The sequence below is a fragment of the Mobula birostris genome, chromosome 17 (assembly GCF_030028105.1).
Source record: "Mobula birostris isolate sMobBir1 chromosome 17, sMobBir1.hap1, whole genome shotgun sequence".
Lineage (NCBI taxonomy): Eukaryota > Metazoa > Chordata > Chondrichthyes > Myliobatiformes > Myliobatidae > Mobula > Mobula birostris.
Window position 1 is genome coordinate 37,310,764 of NC_092386.1, and position 24,560 is coordinate 37,335,323.

The window sequence follows — 24,560 nt, forward strand, 5'->3', positions numbered from 1 at the left end:
GGATTGCCAATGAAGTTGTAGTTGTCTCAGCCACTCACATCCCCACAATGCTGGTCCTCCTGTTTTACCACATACAAGCTCAATGTGGCTTGTTCGTTGTATTTCACCATCACAGGTTAGCTTTTCTTCAGTACAAGTTCTTAGTTGGGTATCTGCAGGCATACAGTTTGCTTCAATGTTTGGCTGCTCCAACCAATCTGTCTGAAATGAGCTTTGCCAGTACTGTCAACGTATGTAAAAAGCCCCACACAACAAGCAGCATTATATTTTTTCAATTATCGAGAGGACAATTAGTTTATTGTGGCCGTGCTGTCTTTTTGTGAGAGCTGTTCATTCTATTCACTGGCATTTGGTTTTCCCTTCAATTCCTTTTTGAAAGATATTCTTAATTCTTCTGCCTTTTTAAGGCAGTAAGTATATGATTAGTCGCTAAATAAAGGAATATACATTATTGTGTGTAGCAATTTTAAAAAAAGTTTGCAAAACAAATTTAACATTCAGCCATCCTTTCTAGTTTTATTTCTGTAACTAGAATGCTCACATTCAAAATGTTAATCTTTACCTGTGGTTTTATCTGAAAATTTTGTTATTAAATTGATTTTTCTTCCTCAATTTTTGCAATGTTACTTGTGCTTTTAGTGACAAATTCATTATAGAAAGGAAAGTCATGCAGGAAAAGCTAGCTGCACATTCATGCAGGTCACTTCTACCACAGTGCTGAGAATACTGTATTGTTACCTTAGGGAATAAAAGCAAGATGGATTTCAGATGGAATAAATAGGGTACTCCATAAAAGGTCAATTATCATATTTACAGCCACAATACAATTACCAGGAGGGTGTAGGTGATCAGGCATCTAAATGTTGAAAATATGCTAATTTCTTGGTAAATTTTACAGTTAAACTACAGTAAGAGGCTGCACACAAAACACTAGTTCTGATACATTGTGTTCCTGGTAAGTTATTTATCCTTTTTAAATTGGATTAAAACTTTTGGATAGCAAACAATGAGCTGGTTCATGCCTAACTTCCAATGTAGATGTGCAATGTACACATTTGGTCAGGAGACTCCACAATGGAAATTCCAGGGAGAGGAAATAAAGACAATTCAAGACTAGCCTTGCAATACAAAACAATATTCACTTCCATTCTAATGTTAACTGTTTCTCTTTCTACAAATGCTACCTGCCCAGTTCAGTTTTTCCAGCATTTTCTGATTTATTTCCAAAATCTGCATTTTTCATTGTCACCACCAAGCTATTGATTTGCTCTCGTGATATTCTTCCTTTTCCAAATGAAATAAAAGTTCTCCAAAAATCTTCTTTACTTAAACTAAGTGGTATTGCTTTAGATATGCAAATATGTAATCATCGTATATTTCTATTGGGAAATATTTGTACCTAATTTAATGCCATGTTTTATAACAAAACTCTGGAACACGTTTGTGTTCAGATATTGTCCTAGGCTCCTTTGGACATTTGTCCATCTTCCATCATGTTGTACAAAAGGGATTGTCTCAAAACAGGTTTGATCACTCAGCATCAATGAAGCACCATCAATATTGGCAGATGAAGAAACCTTCACTATCATAATCTGTAATCTCATACCCTGATAGACCTCCCATTCTAACATTGTCATTAAGTCTGGAACCTGACTTGCTGGGAGTTGTACAAGCAAATGAAGTGCTACCCTGGTCAAGCTGCAATACACAACTACTAGCATGCTGAACAGATCCAATAGATGTTACTAATTATTCAACAGTTAGATTACTAAGATTGATTGCTAAAATAGATTTGCCTGAGGAAAGGTAAGCAGATTGGACCTCTACTCTGTTTGAAAATCTAATATTAGATTTTCTTTTTGATTTGGGATGTTGTCTTATCTGCAAAGGGTGTTCAACGGTGTTTTAGAAATGGAAGTTGTGATCTCAAAATAACAGGAGGGAGGAAATTTCTTTACCAAGAAAATAATCATTCTTTGTAATTCTAAACCTAAGAATGCCATGGATGTTTGGTTACTGAATATATCCAATAAAAAAAATCAACAGAAATGGATGTAGGGAATCAAATTATATGAGCTTAGTGCAAGCAATTAGTACCATGATGAAGGGTAAGTAATCTTATTGAAGATGGAGCATACACAAGAAGTGACCTGCCCCTGCTTATGTTCTTAGCAACCATGTTCAAGCATATGCACTGAATGAATGATCCATCTTGGCTTTTTCCTGAGGTGTCTACATCACAGAGTTCAGTCTCCAGCTAATTTGATTAACCTTATGAGATATCAGAAAAGGAAAGAGAACAATGAATACGGCAAAGCCTATGAAGTGGCATGCTGGAAATAATGCCAAAAAAAACTACACTAAAAAGAAACAGCTGCACCTCTGGCCAAGTTGTTACAGCACAGTTGCAAAATTGGCAGCTACCTAACAATGGGGAAAGCTTGTGTTTCACATTTTCTGAACGGGACAAATCGAGTCCAGCTATTGTGGACAATCAGTCTATTCTCTATCATTAACAAAATGACAGCAGATGTTATTGACAGTGCTATAAAATAGCACTTACTCCCTGATAGTTGTGGGGGTTTTGCCATTATCTCTTGGCTTCAGATATCATCATAGCTTTTGTCCAAACATACACTGTGAATTAACCTTCCTGAGGTCTTACACAAGGTCTCCTAAGTCCCTCTGCACCCCTCAATTTTCGCTGTAGTTAGTTGTTCCTTTTACCAAAATGCATTATCATACATTTCCCAACACTGTTCCATCTGCCACTTTTTGCCCATTCTTCCAATTTGTCTAAGCCCTGCTACAATCACATTGCTTCCTCAGCACTACCTACACCTCCACCTATCTTTGTCTCATCTGCAACTTTGCCACAAAGCCATCAATTCCACTATCTAAATCATTGCCAAACAGTGTGGAAAAGTAGTGGTCCCAATACTGACCCCTGAAGAACATCACTAGTCACTGGCAGCCAAGCAGAGAAGGCCCTCTTTATTCACACTTGCTGCCTCCTACCTGTCCTCTGTCCATGCCAATATGTTTCCTGTAACATTATAGGATTTTATCTTGTTAGGTAGCCTCATGTGAAATAGACAGCTGACAGGGACAAGGTCCAGCACCTGGCTGCGTGGTGTGCCGATAACAACCTGGCCCTTAACAGCCAGAAGACCAAGGGGATCATTGTGGACTTCAGGCATGCTAGGAGCCACACTCACGTCCCCGTCTACATCAACGGAGCTGTAGTAGAGCACGTATCGCTTCAAATTCCTTGGTGTCCACATTTCTGATGATCTCACCTGGTCCCTGAACTCCTCCATCCTGATCAAAAAGGTGCAACAGCGCCTTTATTTCCTGTGGAGCATCAAGAAAGCTCACCTCTGTCCCAGGATACTGACGCACTTTTACCACTGTACCATTGAGAGCATACTCACCAACTGCATCTCAGTGTGGTATGGCAATTGTCCCGTATTGGACTGCAAAGCACTCCAACATGTGGTGAAAACTGCCCAGTGGATTATCGGCACCCAATTGCTCACCATTGAGAACATCTACCATAAACGCTGCCTGGGCAGGGCAAAAAGCATTATCAAGGATGCATCTCACCCTCACCGTGGATGTTTTACTCTCCTCCCATCCAATAGGCTCTACAAGAGCCTTTGCTTCCACACCAGCAGGCTCAGGAAAAGCTTCTTCCTTGAGACTGTGACCCTGCTGAACCTCACATCACAGCACTAAGCAGTATTGCACCCATATTGGACTGTCTCAGTACTTTTATATTTGTATGCTGTAGGGATTTTTATTTGCAGTTATTTTGTAAATAATATTCTTTTGTACTTCTGGTCAGATGCTAATTGCATTTCATTGGCTTTGTATCTGTACTCAGAACAATGACAATAAAGTTGAATCTAATGTAATGTGAGGAACTTTATCAAATGCCTTTTGAAAATCCAATTAAGTGACATCCACTGCCTCTCCTTTGTAACAAACAGGATGGACTTCCTCAAAGAATTCTAACAGATTTGTCAGACAAGATTTCCCTTTACAGAAACCATGCTGACTTTGACTTATTTTATCATTAGTCTCCAAGTACCCGAAACCTCATCCTTCATAATGGATTCCAACACTTTCCCAACCATTGAGGTTAGGCTAACTGGCCTCTAATTTCCTCTTTTTTGTCTTTATCCCTTCTTAAAGAGTGGAGCGACATTTGCAATTTTCCTCTGGGACCATGCCGGAATCAAGTGATTCTTGAAATATCATGACCAATGCATCTGCTAACTCTTCAACTTCTTTCAGAACTCTGTGATGTAGTCCATCTGGTCTAGGTGACTCATCCATCTTCAGGCCTTTCAGTTGGCCTAGCACTTTTCCTTTGTAATAGCAATGGCACTCACTCCTGCTCCCTGACACTCATGGACCTCTGGCATACAGTTAGTGTCTCCCACAGTAAAGACTGAAGCAAAGTACTTATTAAGTTCAACTGCCATTTCTTTGTCCCCCATTACTACCTCACCAGCATCATTTTCCAATGGTCTAATATCAGCTCTCACCTCCTTTTTACTCTTTATATAACTGAAAAACTTTTAGTATCTTGCTTATATTATCGGCTAGTTTGCCCTCATATTTAATTTTTTCCCTTCTTAAAGCTTTTTATTTGCTTTTTGTTGGATTTTGAAAGCTTCCCAATTATCCAACTTCCCACTCACTTTTGCTACCTGAATGCCATTTCCTTGGCTTTTTTGTGATCTTTAGCTTCCTTTGTCAGCCACAGTTGCCTAGCCCTGCCATTTGAAAACTTCTTGGGATATGTCTATCCTGCCCCTTGTGATCTATTCCCAGAAACTTCAGCCACTTCTGTTCTGCCGTTATCCCCACCAGTATCCCCCTCCAATCCACCTGGGCAAGCTCCTCTCTCATGCCTCTGTAATTCCCTTTATTCCATTGCAGTATATGTGATGCCTCCCCCTCAAATTGCAGTATGAATTCAATCATTGCCTCCTAAGGGTTCCTGACTAATAAAATTGGGGTTTCTTACACAACACCCAATCTAAGATGGCCTTTCCTCTATGAGGGTTAAGCACAGGCTGCTCAAAAAAGGCCATGTCATAAGGATTCAACAAATTCTCCCTCATGCAATTGACACAAACCTAATTTTCATATTGAAGCCCCCCAATACAATTGTGACATTAGCCTTATTATATGCCCTTTCCAGCTCCCTTTGCTATCTCAACCCCCACATCTTGGCTACTATTTGGAGGCCTATATCTGATTCCCATAATGTTTTTTACCCTTGCAGTTCCTTAGCTCCACCCACAAAGATTCGATGTTTTCTGACCCTATGTCACCTCTCTCTAAAGATGTAATTCCAACTCTTACCAATGGAGTTACATCACCACATGCCTTCCTGCCCGTTGTTCCAATACAAAGTAAAACCTTTGATGTTAAGCTCCCAACTATGGCCTTCTTTCGGTCACAACTCAGCAATGCCCACAACATCATACTGACCAATCTCATATTGTGCCATGAGATTGTCTACTTTGTTCTGAATGTAATGTGCATTTAAATGTAATGCCTTCAGTCCTGCGTTCTTTGCCCTTGTGAATTTTGCCTCTGTGGTACAACTTAACTCTTTGCTCTGTCTACAGTTGTATCAAATCACTGGCTTGTCCTTCCTTACATTCATATTACACATTACATCATCTACTTGTAAACCTGCTGGCTCATCCTCAGCTATATCATATTGGTTCCCACTCCCCTGCCATATTATTTTAAACCACTCCCAACAGCTCCAGCAAACCTGCCCGCAAGGATATTGGTCCCCCTCAGATTCAAGTGCAACCCATCCCTTTTGTACAGGTGACACCTGCCCCAGAAGAGGTCCCAATGATCTAGATACCTGAATCCCTGCCCCCTGCTCCAATTCTTCAGCCATGTATTTATCCACCATTTCATTCTATTCCTATCCTCACTGCCACGTGGCACAGGCAGCAATCCCGAGATTACTACACTAACTCAGCCATCTTCAGTTGCTTCAACAGCAGCCATCTTGACTTCTGACCTCGTGTTGGAAGGTTATCCATCATGAGGTCAGAAGTCATGATTCTTGCTGTTGGGTACACAATGTTCAATTTCTTTAGCCAATGAATCCGTCTTTGCATGCTTACAGGAATACTTGGACAATACTTAGTATAGGCTGACACTGGAGAAGTAACATACATGCTATACAAAGTAGCAGAGAATGAGAAATGAATGAGTATTGCTATCTTTTCCCCACTCTGAAAGTTATTGTCCACTCACTTCAATATTCAGTGACATTACTTTTGTTATACCCTTCACTAAAATGCTTAATAGTGGGGGTCAGCTGAAATGGACCAGGTTTGCAGGTGGTTGTTTTCATGAATACCCAAAATCTTCAGTGGGTCATACTAGGAGTGGGGCAGAATCCCCTTTACTCATCTAGGTGAATACACCTACAACAATATTTAAGCAACTCAACCCCACCACAGAGAGCAGCTGACTTGATAGTATCTACCACCTTTCATACATTCAATAGCACTACCACTTTTTTTTGTGACACCTATCAGCTCCATCTACAAGGACAAGAATAACAAGTAATTTGAACATGTTCTCTGTTATACATCATAAGTCACAATTCATCCTGAATTGGAAATTTATCACTTATCTTTCATGATCATCATCGGTATCTGCCATGTCATATGATGTTGATTAGATTATGAGAACACTCAGTCCTCTTTTATTGTCATTTAGAAACACATATATGCATTAAGAAATGATACAATGTTTCTCCAGAGTGATATCACAGAAAACAGGACAGACCAAAGACATCTTCTGCAGAGTGCCTTCAACCTTGCCCCGGCTGCTGGAACAAGCAAAACTGAGGATTCAGGGCCTTCTGCTCCGGAGATTCTGGTTACTACACAGTAGCAGCAGCAGCGAAGTGGGCATTTCAGAAGTTTTCCAGATGTTCCTCCGTACTCTCAAGTCCATCTTCATCAAATCAGAATTGTGCACGGTCCCCTACTTGACAGATTACAGATATTCATCACTGGGGAGTCCGTGCGTGCTGCCATCGCGCCGCCATCTTCTCCTCCTGATCATGATTGTTCTTGGCAAGTTTTTCCGCAGAAGTGGTTTGCCAATGCCACCTTCTGGGCAGTGTCTTTACAAGACAGGTGACCCCAGCTATTATCTATACTCTTCAGAGATTGTCTGCCTGTTGTCAGTAGTCACATAACTAGGACTTGTGATAGATGCACCAGCTGCTCACATGACCATCCACCACTTGCTCCTGTAGCTTCACATCACCTTGATTGGGTGGCTAAGCAGGTGCTACACCTTGCCCCAGGGTGACCTACAGGCTAGCAGAGGCCTTGCACCTCCTTTGGTAGAGACATATTTCCATCCTGCCCACTGGCCTTTCATAATCATTGTCCCAAGACCCTGGAAAATTCTTCTACTTTTATATTAGGAATTACAGCATTTCAGGACTTCAACTGAGCATCATAGCTTGTACTTAAACCAACAAATGTCTTTTCCAGGATAACGCTGGTCGTATGACAGAATAAAGCTATGTATATTATAAAATAAAATTGACATTATGAATTCACATTCTAGAAATTTTAAGTAATGTGTATTTTAATAGTGATATAATACCATTACAGGAAGATTTTAAAGCTTAATTGTATTTGACCTTAACTAGGTAACTTGAAAATCAGCTTCAGGTGTATTTCAGTTAACAATATTGCACATGAATTCCATTTGCAATCTGAAGTGTAATTAAACAAGGATTACTATATATTATCACAAGACCAGATTGTGTACTAATGTGGATAGCTAAGACTAGTGATTTTCAGTTCTGTAACCATCTTCTGAGTATTATAGTTTAACACCACATACTATAAATCACAACCAAAATGCTAATCAATGAGCTTGTTGTTGTTTCTCATGACATCTAATGCACTCTCAATTTTACATATAATTATATATTTTTCCTAATTTGTTAAGGCATTCTGGAATTGTGTTATCCAGTACTCAAAAAAAATAAACTCTTTGTTTTCTGACTAAGGATTCCTTTAGTATTAACAACAAAATAAACAAATTAAATGGTAACTAAAAAGAAATTGCACTATTTACTGTAATCTGAATGATTTGTTAAAATTAAGTTATTTCCAATAAACCCATATCTATAGCTCCCCCTCTACTCCCTGCTTATCGTCCTTCATTCCTTTTCAGTCCACCTTGTTGCGTCACTTCCTCTTTATACTGGCTATCATCCCTCCCAGTCTGACTCCCAATGCAAGGTTTTGACCCAAAACATCAACAATTCCTTTCTCTCTTCAGATGTTGCTTGAGCCACTGAGTTCCTCCAATAGATTGTTTATTGTCCTCAACATACCCTGGGTTAATTTATGTGTATCTGAGCATTTTATGAACAACCAATTCCATAGTCTGAGCACCTCTTCTGGTAACACTAAAGTGCTTTAATCTGAGAGCGAATGTTAATGCCTATGAACATAAACCAAGTTAATTATTGGCTGTAGTACAGCTTCCAAAATGCTGATTGTTTTAAACATTAAATTGTAATTACCCTCCAGCAAGGAATGAACTTGATGAATATTTTCCGCGGTATGTTTTTCAAAAAAGCAAAAAATATGCCTACAGGCATTTTGTATCAAACTAATCCAGAATAGTTATTAAAATATGCAGAGTTATAAGCAACGTTGATCCCTAATCAAGAACCAACATGATGGTTTAACACATAAACAAATACTTGACTCACAAGGCACTTTTAAGGTTATTCATCTTATGTCCAAAACTGTACTGGAACTGGTAAGTGACCTTGAATATTTGTGTACTTGCCAGCTGCAGTATTTTTTTATGATGATGGTTTTGTTTCTGAGAACAATTCTTAAATTTGTAATTCTTCAAACCATTTTTTAGAATCAGAATCAGGTTTAATATCACCAGCATTTGTTTATGAAATTTGTCAACTTAGCGTCAGCAGTCTAGTGTTATACATGATAATATAGAAATAAGTAAGTATATCAATTACAGTGAGTATATATGTATATTAAGTAGTTAAAAATAGTGCAAAACCAGAAATAATGTTTAGAAAAAAGTGAGGTAATATTCATAGATTCAATGTCCAGTTAGGAATCGGATGGCAGAGGGGAAGCAGCTGTTCTGGAGTCACTGAGTCTGTGCCTTCAGAATTCTGTTCCTCCTTCCTGATAGTAACAATGAGAAGAGGGCACGTCCTGGGTGATGGGGGTCCTTAATAACGGATGCTGCCTTTCTGACACATTGCTCCTTGAAGATGTCTTGGATACTACAGATACTACAAGATGGGGCTGACAAATTTTACAACTTTCTGTAGCTTATTAGACTTTGTATACTTTACATGATGTTATTTTGCAGTTTCCCGTTCATTCTCACTATCCTGTCCATTGCTTTGTTCCAATGGTCTCAATGTGCACTCAGGGAACAGTACTCCATCATTCAACTAAGCCATAGATTTCCAGAGTCAACAGAGATTTCAACAATTTATGGAACATTTTCAGCAATGGCATTCTTTTCCACAAGCAGTTAGTAAATTTGCATCTATATCTCCTCGAGAACATTATCTTGCATTATTCCCATTTGGAATCATTGGCAAAAGCCAGTGATCAGGATTCTAATCAACTTCGCTTTTCCTACTTTCTACCAAAATTTAGTTGGATGCAATTGTTAAAATCCTTTTGCCAACAATATTACTCCTTAAGCACCTTTTGGCTTGAAACAAAATGAGGAATACTGGTGGCAAAAATAAAAAAAAATAAACTAAATTCATACAAAAGGAGCATTCCTAGAGGTGAGTTTTTGCATTAGATCTCTGTGGGGGCTGTGAAGTGTGAAATACAGTGGAATCCTATTAATTGGAACACATCAGGGCCAGTACATTTTGCTCTGATTAAGCAGCTGCCCCAGTTAGCTGAAGTTTCATGAAAATAATTTAAAAAGGTATAAAAAAAAGACAAACTATATTTAACTGAGTAACAAATTGTGTATTTAAATGAAATACAGAACAAATTAGAACTCTACCAATACTACAGTACTATAAAATTGTGTATTTCTGAGAGTTGTCCACAGGGGAGTTCTTCCAGTGTAATCTGCCATGTATGGCGTGACTAGGGAGCCATTTTACCTCAGATAAAGGAGCTTGTCATATCCATTCTGGGGTAGCTCACTCACCTTTGATCCCCAGACACTTAGCTCTCTCTCACCTGTGACCCTAAGAAGCTATTTGAATGCAACAAAGGCTACACCCTGGTACACCGCTTTGACAGGCGGCTAAACCAGGTGAGAACACCCATTGGGCTCCCTGCCTGTCCTAGCATGTGAAGTCAGCCTCAGCAGACTTTGCGGATGAGATCAGCAGTGAGATCCAGCAGCCAGGACGGTGGTTCTGTAATACTTCATGGAGAAGGAAGGGTGTGATAAGGCACAGAAGAAATCATGATTGTCTGCTGCAACCAAGGAGGAACTCAGTTTGTGATCACTACTTGTACACTGGACCTGGACTTCAGGGGACAAGAGAATGGAGCTGTCCCAGTGCAATGGCTCTTTTACTTATAAAAACTCTCCCACATTAGTTTCACCATCATTGTCAGATATGACAGACAACCAAAACACCGTGCTGTTCTTTTGATTGATTATAAATGAACAAATTTAGTTCAGACAATAGGCTACCTTCATACAATGCTTTCGATGATTGCATTCTCTGAATCTTCATTTTACTTGTAATATGCAAGATGGCTGTTGATACTTTCAAATTCTTCCAGGTAACTAACTTGTTGAAATAATGAAATCGTTTCATTTTCACTCTCAGCTCTTACTGACATCTCCAAGCCTGAATGCTTGAAATTACAGTGCGGGGGTGGGGAGAAACCTAAATTTTCTTGCTGGTATTTTCTCACCAACTATCAGTGACAAAAAGCACTGCTTTTTGAACACAAACACATGCCCCAACTGATAATATTTTAAGAAGTTCACTCTAAGCAGGGTGTAATGTCTAATGGCCACACTAGTTCACGCGACTGACACTAGTTAGAAACTGTTTAACAATAGTCTCCAGTCCCAAATGAATGGCATAGTGTCCCAAATAAATCAAGGGATTAGCTTTTGTTCTGAAGAATTGTTCCAAATAAGCAGCTACTTATTAACTGGAATCCACTGTAATGCAATTTAAATGCATCGTTATTTAAAATAAACTCGGGGTCTATTGTTATTAGCACTGATATTTGTAACATATAATATTGAAGAAATAAGGAGGGAGAAAATGGACTATAAGCCAGTTTAATGCAAGATAAATTTAGGGAAAGTGAACTGTTTGTCGAATTTTTTTGCGACTTTCTGAAGTTGTGCTTAACACATTAGATAAGAACAATACAATAGAAGTGGTACTTTGGGTTTTAACAAGGCTTTTGAAAAGCAGCCACACACGTGGCTATTGAACAAAATCGGAGCATGGCCATGAGGATAATACACAGGTGCAGTTTGGGGATTAGTTAATGTACATACTGTACATACTACAAGGGAGTATATCCTTGTAAGCCACATTGGAAGTTTGAAAAGATTATCTATTGTTATCCTAAACTCTAAGGAGTATTGACCCAACTTTTTGAATCTCTCCTCCTATAACAGACCAACTTTTTTTTTCCTGTTAAGGGGGATTTTTTATCGTTTCATAAACATCTATCATATCCATGCCCCTTCACACATCTTCCCTCTGAAATCATTCTTATCCTCTTCACATTATATACAACTGGCCAGTTTTATATCATCAGAAGATGTGGATATATCACATTTGATTCCCTAATCTCAGAAACTGTTGTAAATTGTGAATGGCCACACCATCACCAATCCCTACAGTAGTTGCTTGTAACACCCTTCTCTCTTAAATATAGCACACTTTTTCCTGTTGTTTTATGGTGTGTGCATTAACTAATCCCCAATCTGTACCAGAATATTATCCTCAATAACCTCTGCTCTAATTTTGTTCAATAACCATATGTGTGGCTCCTTATCAAAAGCCTTGTTAAAACCCAAAGCACCACTTCATTTGTGTTGTCCTTATTTTAAGATAGCTACAGAAAATCTCTAATGAATTTGTCAAACACAGTTTCCCTTTCCTACTGTTAACAATGTGTTAAACTGGTCTATTTTCTCCCTCATTTCTTAAATATCATGTTACAAATATCCATGCTATTAACAATGGACTCTGACTTTATTTTAAGTAATAATGCATTTAAATACTTTATTCATTGACATTATTCATTGGTTTCACTTGTTAATGTACAATTATAATGTCATGTTAGCTCTTTAGTTTGACAATCATTCTCAGTGAATGTGATACAATTATTGGACTTGACTTTTTATGGGGAGTTACATTTTAGGTGTAGAAGCTTCTGTAGAAGTCTTGTTCAACTCAATAGCCACCTTTTTGATGATTGTATTTGATTCTGCATCTTACAGTTCTTGGTAAATAAAACATGAAAGCTTGTAAATGCTGCATAATTGTTTTATAGAATTAATTTATTCTTTGGTTTGAGGGCGAAAACAACTTATTCAAGGTTTATTGTCAAAATTCAAATAGTGTTTGATTGCTTATTGCTCGAAACAATGTTTTGATTTTGGTCTGTTTTACATATTTATGACATCTGTCACTTCCATTAACATTCCATGTGACTTGTTTTTATGCTAGCTGACCTGAATAGTTGTATATTTATTTACATTATTGGATGTAACTTTATGAAACTTCCTACTGAATTAATGATCAACGCCATTTGTATATTATCTTTTTAATCTGTTTGATGCATCCAACGTAATTTATCCCAAATCGTAAACTACTTTATGGCACAGTAAAATGAAGCATGTAGTATAATAGTTTTCATTAGAGTTACTAAATTCAGTCATTCTATTCACACAATAAAATAAAGAACAGAGGTACATATGGAGAGGAAGATCTCTAGTTTTCAGATCTTCTATTTTCCTCTTGTAAACAGAGATATGATTGAGCATCTTTAGACAAGACAACTTGCATAATAATTTCAGTTCCATTTTCCACAAGCCATTTCTTTAGATACCAAAAAGCATAGCAATTTCTGGTTTCTCCATTTTTTTTTTTGTTAAATACTTGCTGTCCTTCTCTTTAAATGTGTCAATATTATTCAGCTCAAACACTTTCTCTGAAACAAAACATTCTCACTACTCTTTTGGAATAAGGGAGAAACTTGGATAAATGACAGCTACCAAGGCCTTGTTACTGACTGATTGAAGTTGTGAACGGACAAATCTATGTTAACCTGGTGTCTTAAAGGGAAGTGAACAGTGATGTAGTTGATGTATTTCCAAAATTCCCCAGATTTACAGGTTCTGTATTACTTTATGCAATAGGGAGTAAGATAGCAGGACATTCCAGTCCAGTAAATTTCACGTTTGTCATGGGGAGAATGCTAAAACCTGCTTGTAAAATCACTATGCCTGTTCACACAAACAAATTCAAGATAATCGAGTAGTCTGTGAAGTATGGTGCTGTGGAGATATGGATACACTGAGATTTTCATAACATAGTATTTGATAAGGAGCCACTTCAAAAGTTATTGCAGAAAATATAGGCTCATTATGCAGGAAGTAACACATTGAAATTTATCAGAAGATAGCTTGGCCAAAAGAAAACAAACACTAGACAAAAATTGATCAACTTCTGATTGTGTGCCACTTAGATCAGTGCAGGGGGCTGAACTTTCTGCAACTTACATAGATGGAGGTGCCAAACTTTGCAATTTGCTGATGACAAAAAATTGAATTAAAAATTAATTTTAAAATGGGCTTAAGGACGCTTCAAAGGGGATCTTAAATGGTTTAGCAAATGGAGTATAAAGTAGGGAATGTGAAATTAACCATTAAGGCAGGAAAATGAAAAAAGCAAACATTTTTCCAACAGTGAGAGACTGCACAACTCTGAAGAGTATGGATCCATGGATGTCCTTGTGCCAGATGACTAGTACGAGGGTACAATGAGGGACAGATTGTAGAACAGTAGCAGAATGCTGTTGGTCATTGCTAGGGAAAATAAACACAAGCACAAGCCTTATTTCAGCACTTCAGTGCATTGGTGAGATGAAATTTGGAGCACTGTGTTATAGTATTAAACTCCTTAAAGCTCAAAGTAAATTTATTATCAAAGTACATATATGTAACCACATTTATTTTTATTTTTATTCAGAGATGCAGCGCATAATAGGCCCTTCTGGGCCTTCAACCTGCACAGGCCAGCAAGCCCCGATTTAACTCTAGCCTAATCACAGGACGATACAATGACCGATTAACCTACTAACCTTTGCCTGTAGGAAGAAACCAGAGCACCTGGAGAAAACCCACACATTCCACAGGGAGAACATACAAATCCCTTGGAGAGGACGCCAGGATTATTGCCCCAAGCTGTACTAGGTTCACACTGACTGCTACACTACTGTGGTACCACTACTAACCAGAGATCCATTTTCTTGTGAGCACTCCCAGTAAATACAAATATAAACTCAGCGAAAAGCCACACACTACATGAAGGACAACCCAACAGATGTGCAGAACACAACAAACTGTGCAAATACAAAAAGAAAAAAATGAAACATAATAATTATTGAAAATATGACATGAAAAGTCCTTGAAAATGAGCCCATATGTTGTGGGGTGAATGAGGTTGAGTGAAGTTATCCCTTCCAGTTCATGAGCCTGATGGGCAAGGGGTAATAACTGTTCCTGAACCTGGTAGTGTGGGTCCTGAGGCTTCTGTATCTCCTGTCTGGTGAGAGCAGTGAGAAGAGAGCAAGTCTTGGATGATGGGTGTCCTTGATAATGAATGCTGCTTCTTGTAGATGTGCTCATATGGTGGAGAGGGCTTATCTGTGATGGAGTGGGCTGTATCCGTGACTTTTTGTGGACTTCTCCATTCAAGGGCATTGTTGATTCCATACCAGGTTGTAACACAACCAGCCAGTATCCTTTCCACTGTTCAAATTACATGCTGATTTTTTGCAAACTTCTAGGAAAGTAGAGGCGCTGCCATACTTTCCTTGTAGTGGACCCAGAACAGATCCTCTGAAATGATAACACCAAAGAATTTACAGTTGCTGACCCTCTCTGCCTGTGGTCCCCCCTGATGAGGACTGACTCATGGGCCTCCAGTTTCCTCATCCTGTCGTCAATGGTCACCTCCTTGGTTTTATTGACATTAAGTGGGAGGTTGCTAATAAATTAGGAGCAATTCAGAAGAGGTTTTTGAGACTAGTATCTGGAGATACTAGAGGTTGTCTTATGGGGTATGAGTGATCAGCTGCAACATTTAAAAGTGTGAAATTATTTAATTGAAAACTATAACATCTTTAAGTATCTTGACAGGGTGGCTGAGGGGAGGGTGTGAGTTTTTAAAAATATTTCCTTAAGATAAAGGAGGTCTTTCAGCCCATTTGACAAATATGCACCCACTTATTTTCCTGCAGCACATCTTCTCAGACGTGCCCTCCGACCACTTTGCTATTCTTGGGAAAGTGAACAGTAGCCAATTGCTAAAAGATTCACTTGGTAGAGTATGCCCACAAGTTTCAGGCTTCCACATCTGGATGTCCATATGCTGTTGTTCCAAATGTGCATATTTTTACCAGGCAATTTACTGGCAAGGCTTGGCCATTGTGTTATTGATCATGGTGTCTAAATAGTTAATGTGAATTGTATGAGCATTGGTTTCAGCACTGCTCCATGTGGGACTTTGCTTTTGAACTTCAATTCATAACCCCTCCCCAAGTCTTTTTAAATTTATAGCCTGCCATCTAGCTATCACTTCTGGTACTTGTGACCTATTTAACCACCTGATATTATTCTATTTTGTTATACCTTATCAAAATGTTTTGAAAATTTACAAAAATAATATTTTTATTGTTATTTTAATATTTTTCTCCCAAATCACATAATCTAGTCACAATGACCTCATCAACTTAATTTAGAAGGTTAGAAAAATGGAGGGCTATGGGTAACCCTAGGTAATTTCTATGGTAAGGACATGCTTGGCACAGCTTTGTGGGCTGAAGGGCCTGTATTGTGCTGTAGGTTTTCTATGTTTCTATGTTGTCATTGCCAAGAGTTGCAACAAAATACAGAGATGGCACAACAGTAGGAATGAAAGATAATATCAGGTGCTAGAAAGAACAGGAGATAGAAAGAACAAAAACAATGAAAGAAATTTAACTTCTATGTTATATTTAGAAATATCCATTCAAGGAAAGAATGTATGGGTAAATAATATGAAAGATTAAACAAATTCATCTCTATTAGGTTTATATCAACCTCCAAATGCAGAAATGCTGCCCTTTCCGCTGGTCTTATATCAGTTACTACCCCAAAAAGATAAATATCCATAAAAGTGCAAACTATTGAAATATATTAACAGATATAATAATTATTTATTACTAGGTGCTTTCTTTAGCTCATTATAATCACATAGATTTATTTGTAATGTGAATAAGAAAGTATAAGAGTTAACATTTTGTTGATTTAAGCCTGCTTTGAAAGGGAGAATAGAACAACACCCGTGTGAATCCTGCAGCATCTGGTGACCCTGTGATCTCTGTCTTGGAGGCTGACATCAGAATGTCCTTCAAAAGGGTGAACCCTTGCAACACATCAGGCCCTGATGATGTGATTGGAAGGACATTGAAAATGTGTGACAACCAACTAGTGGAAGTGTTCAAGGACATCTTCAATCTCTCACTGTTGCATTCAGAGATTCCCATCTGCTTCAAAACTGCAACAATCATAGCAGTGCTGAAGAAGAGTAGGGTGAGCTGCCTCAAACATATCACTCAGTTGCACTCACATCTACTGTGATGAAGTGCCTTGACAGGTTGGTCATGACCAGCATTAACACCTACCTAAGCAAAGTCCTTGACCTGCTGCAATTTTCATATTGCCACAATGGGTCTGCAGTAGGTGCAACCTGACTGGCTCTCCACGTGGCCATGGATTACTTGTACAGTAGCGATACTTACGTCAGGTTGGCATTTATTGATTGCAGCTCAACATTCAACACAATTGTACCCTCAGTTCTAATCAACAAGCTCCAAAACCTGGGCCTCTGAACCTCCTGTTGCAACTGGATCCTTGAATTCCTCACTGGGAGACCATAGACAGTGCTGATTGGAAATAACACCTCCTTGCTGACAATCAACACTGATGTATCTCAAGGACGTGTGTTTAGCCACTGCTCTATTCTCTCTCCACCTATAAACACCATCTATAAATTTGCCAATGACACAACTACTGTTGGCAGAATTTCAGATGGTGATGAGATATAGAGGAGTGAGATAGATCAGTTGGTTGGGTGGTGTGACAACAACAACCTTCCACACGACGTCAGTAAGACCAAGGAGTTGGTTGTGAACCTCAGGAAGGAGAAGTCAAGAGAACACACACTAGTCCTCATCAAGGGATCAGCAGCTTCCAGTTCCAGGGTGTCAATATCTCTGAAGATCTATCCTAGGTTCAACATGTTGATGCAATTACTAAGAAGGCATGACAGCAGCTAGGTTTCATTAGAAGTCTGAGGAGATTTGGTCTGTAAAGGTGGTGCTACCTCACTTTTTTTGCTCTCTTTTTGTGCTACTTAATTTAAAGTTATATGTTTTTCTTACAATAGTTTATAGTTTAAAAATTATTATGTATTGCTGTGTATTGCTGCCTCAAAACAACAAATTTCGTGCCATATGCAGTGATAGTAAATCTGATTCTCATTCTGATTGTTCAAATATGGCAAATTAACAGATATTTTTGGCAAAGGCCAGCTTTGTGGTTTTTGACATATTTTCCTCTCAAAAGCTGTACAGCACATTTTCATGATTCTCTACTGCGTACATTCTAACTTTGAAATGAGTGCAAGGAACTTTGTACACTTGTTGCTTATTAGACTGCACTCCAAATGAGGCAATAATATTCTTTGTATATCCACAAGCAGAGAACATTGTTTTTAATTGTTATATATTTATTTTATAAAATTAGATTGAAAAGTAATTTGAGAGCATACACTGATGAAGCAGTTTCCCCATTTTTATTTAAAGACTGATGTTTTCAGTCTCATTAAAATGCTTTTATTTTAGTTGGAAATTTTCAAAAGATTGCTATGTACGAATGCTCTGATAATTTTCCAGAGGATGTTTTAACTTGCAGTTTCTGTGCATGAAGTTGGGAAAAAACAGACTCCTTGCATTTTCTTCCAACATCTGTTTAAACATAACATGTGCACCAAATCTCATTGTGGTATTAGCCCAAGATGGCAATCGGTGTATATTGTTCCCCATATCATGTTTTCTAGTGAGTTATTATTGGGATCCTGCAAGCACTTAGACACTAATATGGAACTCAAATCTTTGAGAATTATCTTATGCAAAATTTTAGCTTTATACGTGCTTTTCTAAAGGTGCTGGGTATCATGATAGACTGACACAAGAAGCTCTCTTTGGCCCTAAATGTATGACATATAGTTAGAGTTTAATTGAATAGAGGAACCATCCTTTTGTTGGCTCAGTAATGATCTTGAGTCAGGACGGTGCTTCCTACTAATGGTGCAATCTAATTAGAAACTGTGGAATCAGCATAATGAAAAGCTGATTATTTGGAATATGACATCTGTTTTATTTTACTTCTCTTGTGTAGAAGTAGCCCCAATTCCAACATATAAATATAGTTGTCATCTAAATCACTAATGATCATCAGGTAGTTAAGTATTAGGAGTAAATATTTTCAATTGTTTTCCAGTTGTCCAGTCTATAAATCAAAACAGTTCAAGAATGTTCAAGAACAGTTCAACAACTTCATTATAATAAATATAATATTTCAATTAAGTTGGATTGTTGCAGGAATTGGACATTTCCTCTGAGAGAACAATTCATAACTTGAAATCAAAGTTTCACATTTGTTTGAATGAAAGACCCTGAAGAAGGGTCTCAGCCCAAAACGTCGACTCTTTATATATTTCCATAGATGCTGCCTGACTTGCTGAGTCCCTCCACTATTTTGTGTTTTTCTCTAGATTGCTTGCATCTAAATCTCTTGTGTTTACACATTTGTATGTCTATCTTGCTAGTACCTTTTAACATCGAAGCTTTCCACCAGTCTTAACAGTTGTTTTATGCCTTAGTTGTCAATTATTACATTACTTAAATTAATTGTTATATAAAATGCCTTGACTGTATGCCTCAATTGTTCTTTTTTTGGACAAAGGAAATCAGTGCATATGGTCTGTGTCTGAGTGTGTGAGACATACATGTATCATAAGATATAATTCTTAATGGTCATTATCTGAAAAAGGTCATAAATAGGGGGAAGAAAGCCAGAAAACCTCCTTTCCCTGGTGTAGTTAACAGCCTTTATTAATTTTACATTTACTGTGAGTGGGAGAGATTGCAGGAAATGTGTGTACTTGGCTCTTCAGCCTTGGGCTCCACCACTACTAGATGAGAAACCACAAAAAGAAACCAAAGAATGGTGCAAAAGAACAAGGAAATAGGTGCTTATTTCACTTGTGTCTATGTTTCCGCAATCATTTTCTTTATGCTGCGATTGATAAGATCAGTATATTTCTAATACGCAGTGGATGATTTCATAATTAATAGCATATATTATTTTTAATCCTACCTCTGAAGAAGTGTATGTAAAAAGATTGCTAACATTTCCTTTTTGGCATAGCCATATATTCTTCTTTTACATCAGTGGAGTCTCGTGGGTTTTGTTGCAAACTAAAGGCTCTGCATATATATGTTATTATTGGCCTCACGCACAAATTTTATTTAATTAGAAACAATGACTTGATAGATGTATGATAATATTTAGCATGAAGCAATGCAAGTAAAAAAATCACAAAAAAAAACAAGAAACACTGCAAATACTGGAAATCTGAAGTAAAAACTGAAAATTCTACACACCTCAGTAGGTCAGGCAGCACCCCTGAAAAGAAAACAAAATTAATGTCTCAAGCTTGAGACCCTTCATTAGGACCATTTGTTCAACAAAGGACCTTGGACTTCAACCATTAACTCTGCTCCTGTTCCCCCTTCCAAAGCAAATGCATGTACTGATTGCTAGAAGTGGGACACTGATTGTCTGCAAAACACCCATTATGCTTAATATTCATGCGCCATAGTTTATAATGTTTAAATCAAGAGTTTCTATACATAAAGGGAAAAAACACCGGTATGAATTGGCATGAATAGAATGTTAGAGTAACAAAGATCTGTTTTTTTTTCTTAAACTTACATTCAGTCAACATCCAGTCAGCATTGCTCCCCCTTTATATTGCAGAAATTACTGTGAAATACTCAATGGGCCAGCATTATGTGGACTGACCTGTTAAATGTTGCAGTACTTTCCATTTTTATATTTCATTTTATCAGCTTTTTTAAAATTTTGATGCTTTACACCACCTGGCAGCAAATGAAGCAACTTTTTTTACTGCTTTAGATCCAGCAGATTACCTTTTGGATTAGTTCCAATGAAAGAGGTGAAAATGCTATCAATAAGCTAAGGAACACTAACTTAAACAAGATTACACTTATGTAATTTTTGAGTCACACAACGAGAACAATTAGAGTTCAGTGCAGTTCATGAAGTGTTCAAACATCAGAAGAGCTATTTACTCTCTCTCTCTCTCTCAACCTTCATAATGCATTACTTTTCTCATTGCCACAACTTTTTGTAGATTTTTGTTATGACATTAGTTATTTTATCTGAAGTTCCAACATTTAGAGTATAGTTAATTCTAAAATATTATTTGCATCATAGCTTTATCATAATTTAATATGTGCTAAGAATCAAGTTTTCATGCTGTGTTAGCAATACAAAAGCTTAAGATTTGAAAGAATAAACATACCCAAATATTATCAGGTTGTGTATGATGTTCTCACATTTTGCTTCATCTCTTTTTTATTATTCTTCTAGGTCAATATACTGATGATGCAGGAAATTGCTACAACTGTCATCCCAGTTGTGATAAGTGCTCTGGCCCAAGCAAAGATGAGTGTATTAGCTGTCCTTTTCCAAGGTGAGTCCTTTTGACACTCCCCCTTGTTTCAATGCATTTTATTTGGGGGTTACCCTGCTGCAGCCAATTCCAAAGCAAAACAATTCAGAAATTACAAATGGAATTTCTATTGCCTGGTAGCACTCACATCGACAGAGATGAAATGCTTTGAGAGGTTGGTCATGAATAGACTGAACTCCTGCCTCAGCAAGGACCTGGACCCATTGCAATTTGCCTATCACCACAATAGGTCAACAGCAGATGCAATCTTAATGGCTCATCACACGGCTTTAGACCACCCGGAGAACACAAACACCCATGCCAGGATGCCGTTCATCGACTGTAGCTCAGCACGTAATACCATCATTCCCACAATCCTGGTTGAAAAGTTGCAGAACCTGGGCCTCTGTAGCTCGCTCTGCAGTTGGATACTCGACTTCCTAACCGAAAGACCACAATCTGTGCGGATTGGTGATAACATCTCCTCCTCGCTGATGATCAACACTGGTGCACCTCAGGGGTGTGTGCTTAGCCCTCTGCTCTACTCTCTATATACACATGACTGTGTGGCTAGGCATAGCTCAAATACCATCTAAACATTTGCTGATGATACAACCATTGTTGGTAGACTCTCAGGTGGCAACGAGAGGGCACACAGGAGTGAGATATGCCAACTAGTGGAGTGGTGCCGCAGCAACAACCTGGCACTCAACGTCAATAAGATGAAAGTGCTGATTGTGGACTTCAGGAAGGGTAAGATGAAGGAACACATACCAATCCTCATAGAGGGATAAGAAGTGGAGAGAGTGAGCAGCTTCAATTTCCTGGGTGTCAAGATCTCTGAGGATCTAACCTGGTCCCAACATATGAATGTAGTTATAAAGAAGGCAAGACAGCGGCTATACTTTATTAGAAGTTTGGAGAGATTTGGCATGTCAACAAATACACTCAAAAACTTCTATAGTTGCACTGTGGAAAGCATTCTGACAGGCTGCATCACTGCTCAGGACTGAAAGAAGCTGCAAAGGTTGTAATTCTAGTCAGCTCCATCTTGAGTACTAGCCTACAAAGTACCTAGGACATCTTTAGGGAACGGTGTCCCAGAAAGGCAGCGTCCATTATTAAGGACCTCCAGCATCCAGGGCATGCCCTTTTCTCACTGTTACCATTAGGTAGGAGGTACAGAAGCCTGAAGGTACACACACAGCGAATCAGGAAAAGCTTCTTTCCCTCTGCCATCCGATTCCTAAATGGACATTGAACCCTTGGACACTACCTCACTTTTTTTTAATATACAGTATTTCTGTTTTTTGCACTTTTAAAATCTATTCAATATACTATTTACTATTTATTTATTTCTTTCTCTTCTATATTATGTATTGCATTGAACTGCTGCTAAATTAATAAATTTCATGACACATACCACTGATAATAAAGCTGATTCTGATTCTGGAAACAAGGAACAGGCAGCATTTATGAGGAGGAAAACAGAGTTGATAGCTGGCATTGTTGGCCTTTTATTCAAACTGTAAATTGTTAAAGATTTTACTGTTTATAAGCAATTTGGAGATTGGGAAGCTGGTGAGAATGGGGAAGGGAAAAATGAAAAGAAAGATTTGTGATAGGGTAGGGAACAGGAATGAATGAACAGCAATAAGAGTGATGATGGTGGAAGGTTTTAAATGACCTCACAGAATGAAGATGTGCTATTTCCCAAGCTTATATTGAGGTTCGTAGAGATAGTATGTCAGACTGAGAAGGAAACTTAAAGTGGTATGCTGCCTAAACGACAAGACCACCCTTTCTGATTGGATGGAATAATTTACAAGGGGATCATAAAATGTATATTTGATGTTCCAAATGTATGAAATTTCCATCATAACAGCAATAGCAGTTAGAGCAATGCTATTACAGTGCCAACGACCCAGGTTGAGTTCCACCATGTCTGTAAGGAGTGTGTATGTTCTCCCCGTGACCACTTGGGTTTCCTCTAGGTGCTCCGGTTTCTTCCCACAGTCCAAAGATGTACTGGTTAGTAGGTTAATTGGTCAAGGGTATAATTGGGCGGCGCAAGTTTGTTGGGCAGGAGGGGACTGTTACTATGCTGTATTTCTAAATGAAATAAATAATAGTGTTGAAAATATAAATCAATTATTGTTGTATAACAAAAGAATATCTGAGGTCTTTTGACGTAAGGAAGGGAGGAGGCAAAAGATTGGGTGCTGCATCTTTTAAGTTGTTGTTTGTTCGTCTATGGGATGTCGGCTTTGCTGCAGGACAGCATTTAATGCCCGTCCCTCAGTGTCCTCGGGAAGGGTGCTGAGCTTGACCTACTCCAGTTCGTGAAGTGCACAGTGCCCTTGGACGGAGGACAGTCGTGTGTGTGGGTGGGTGGACGGGAGGAAAGGGGCTTGCTTTGCTGTTTTTATTTTGATGCTTGGTGTCTTCTGCTGTGTTCTGTGTTCTGCTGAGCATTGTGGGCATGCAGAATGTGATGTGACACTTGTGGGCTGCCCCCAGCACGTCCTTAGGTTGGATCAGTTGTTAATGCAAATTAAACATTTCACTGTATATTTTGATGTACATTTGATAGATAAATCAATCTGAATCTGTGTTCTAGCATTTGGACTGATATGGAATTTGTGTTTTGGAAAATGTGCCTATGAATATGAATAAGGATAACATGAAGAGAATGCTGAGTTCATACTGCTGAAAGTCATAATAGACGAAGACATGTTTAGTGATGTTATTACACTGGTTACAGTAAAAATGACAGAGTGATGCATTGAACGTGGAAGGTTGGGTCTCAGTTCGTGTTTGAATTCTGGGTCTTAGATGAAGTGTTAGGAGTAAATTATAACTTATGAGAAATTAAGTGGATATTGTTTGGGGCAAAGGAAATTCCTGACTTCAGGAGAAGGGAATACATCTTGGACATACAATACTTGTATGGAATCTGGTGGAAATGATGAATTAGCAATGTAGTCAGGAATTGATTCCTATCCTATAAAATAAGAGAACAAAGACAAGGTATAATTGTAAGCAACACCAGGCCCTTAAGAAACATGGATTACATAGTGGTGAAGGAGAAGTGGAAGTTTAATTAACGCTCTAGTTTGGATTGAGAACTGACAGTGGTGAGAGCTGTCATTCATTGAAGAAGATGGGTAGAGAGGCTGAGTAAGATAGATTTGTAAAAGAAAACTTATAAATTAAATGTGAACTCAATCCAAGTGAAAAGGTTTTACTCAGCCTCTGTACTCATGCCCATTTGTAAGTTAATTGGGTTGCCTTTAGGTTGTGGTGCTTGCTATTTGAAACACCATAAGACCATAAGAGCATAAGACAAAGGAGCAGAAGTCGGCCATTCGGCCCATCGAGTCTGCTCCGCCATTTTATCATGAGCTGATCCATTCTCCTATTTAGTCCCACT

General features: G+C 38.3%; 1 protein-coding gene across 1 annotated transcript in view; it reads left to right on the forward strand.

Moving 5' to 3' along the window:
• Positions 1-24,560, forward strand: part of pcsk5b (proprotein convertase subtilisin/kexin type 5b) — a 328,288-nt gene that overhangs the window by 246,220 nt on the left and 57,508 nt on the right. The window contains exon 21 of the mRNA XM_072281530.1: positions 21,046-21,148. Coding sequence (XP_072137631.1) covers positions 21,046-21,148 — 103 coding nt within the window. The remainder of the gene's footprint in view (positions 1-21,045; positions 21,149-24,560) is intronic.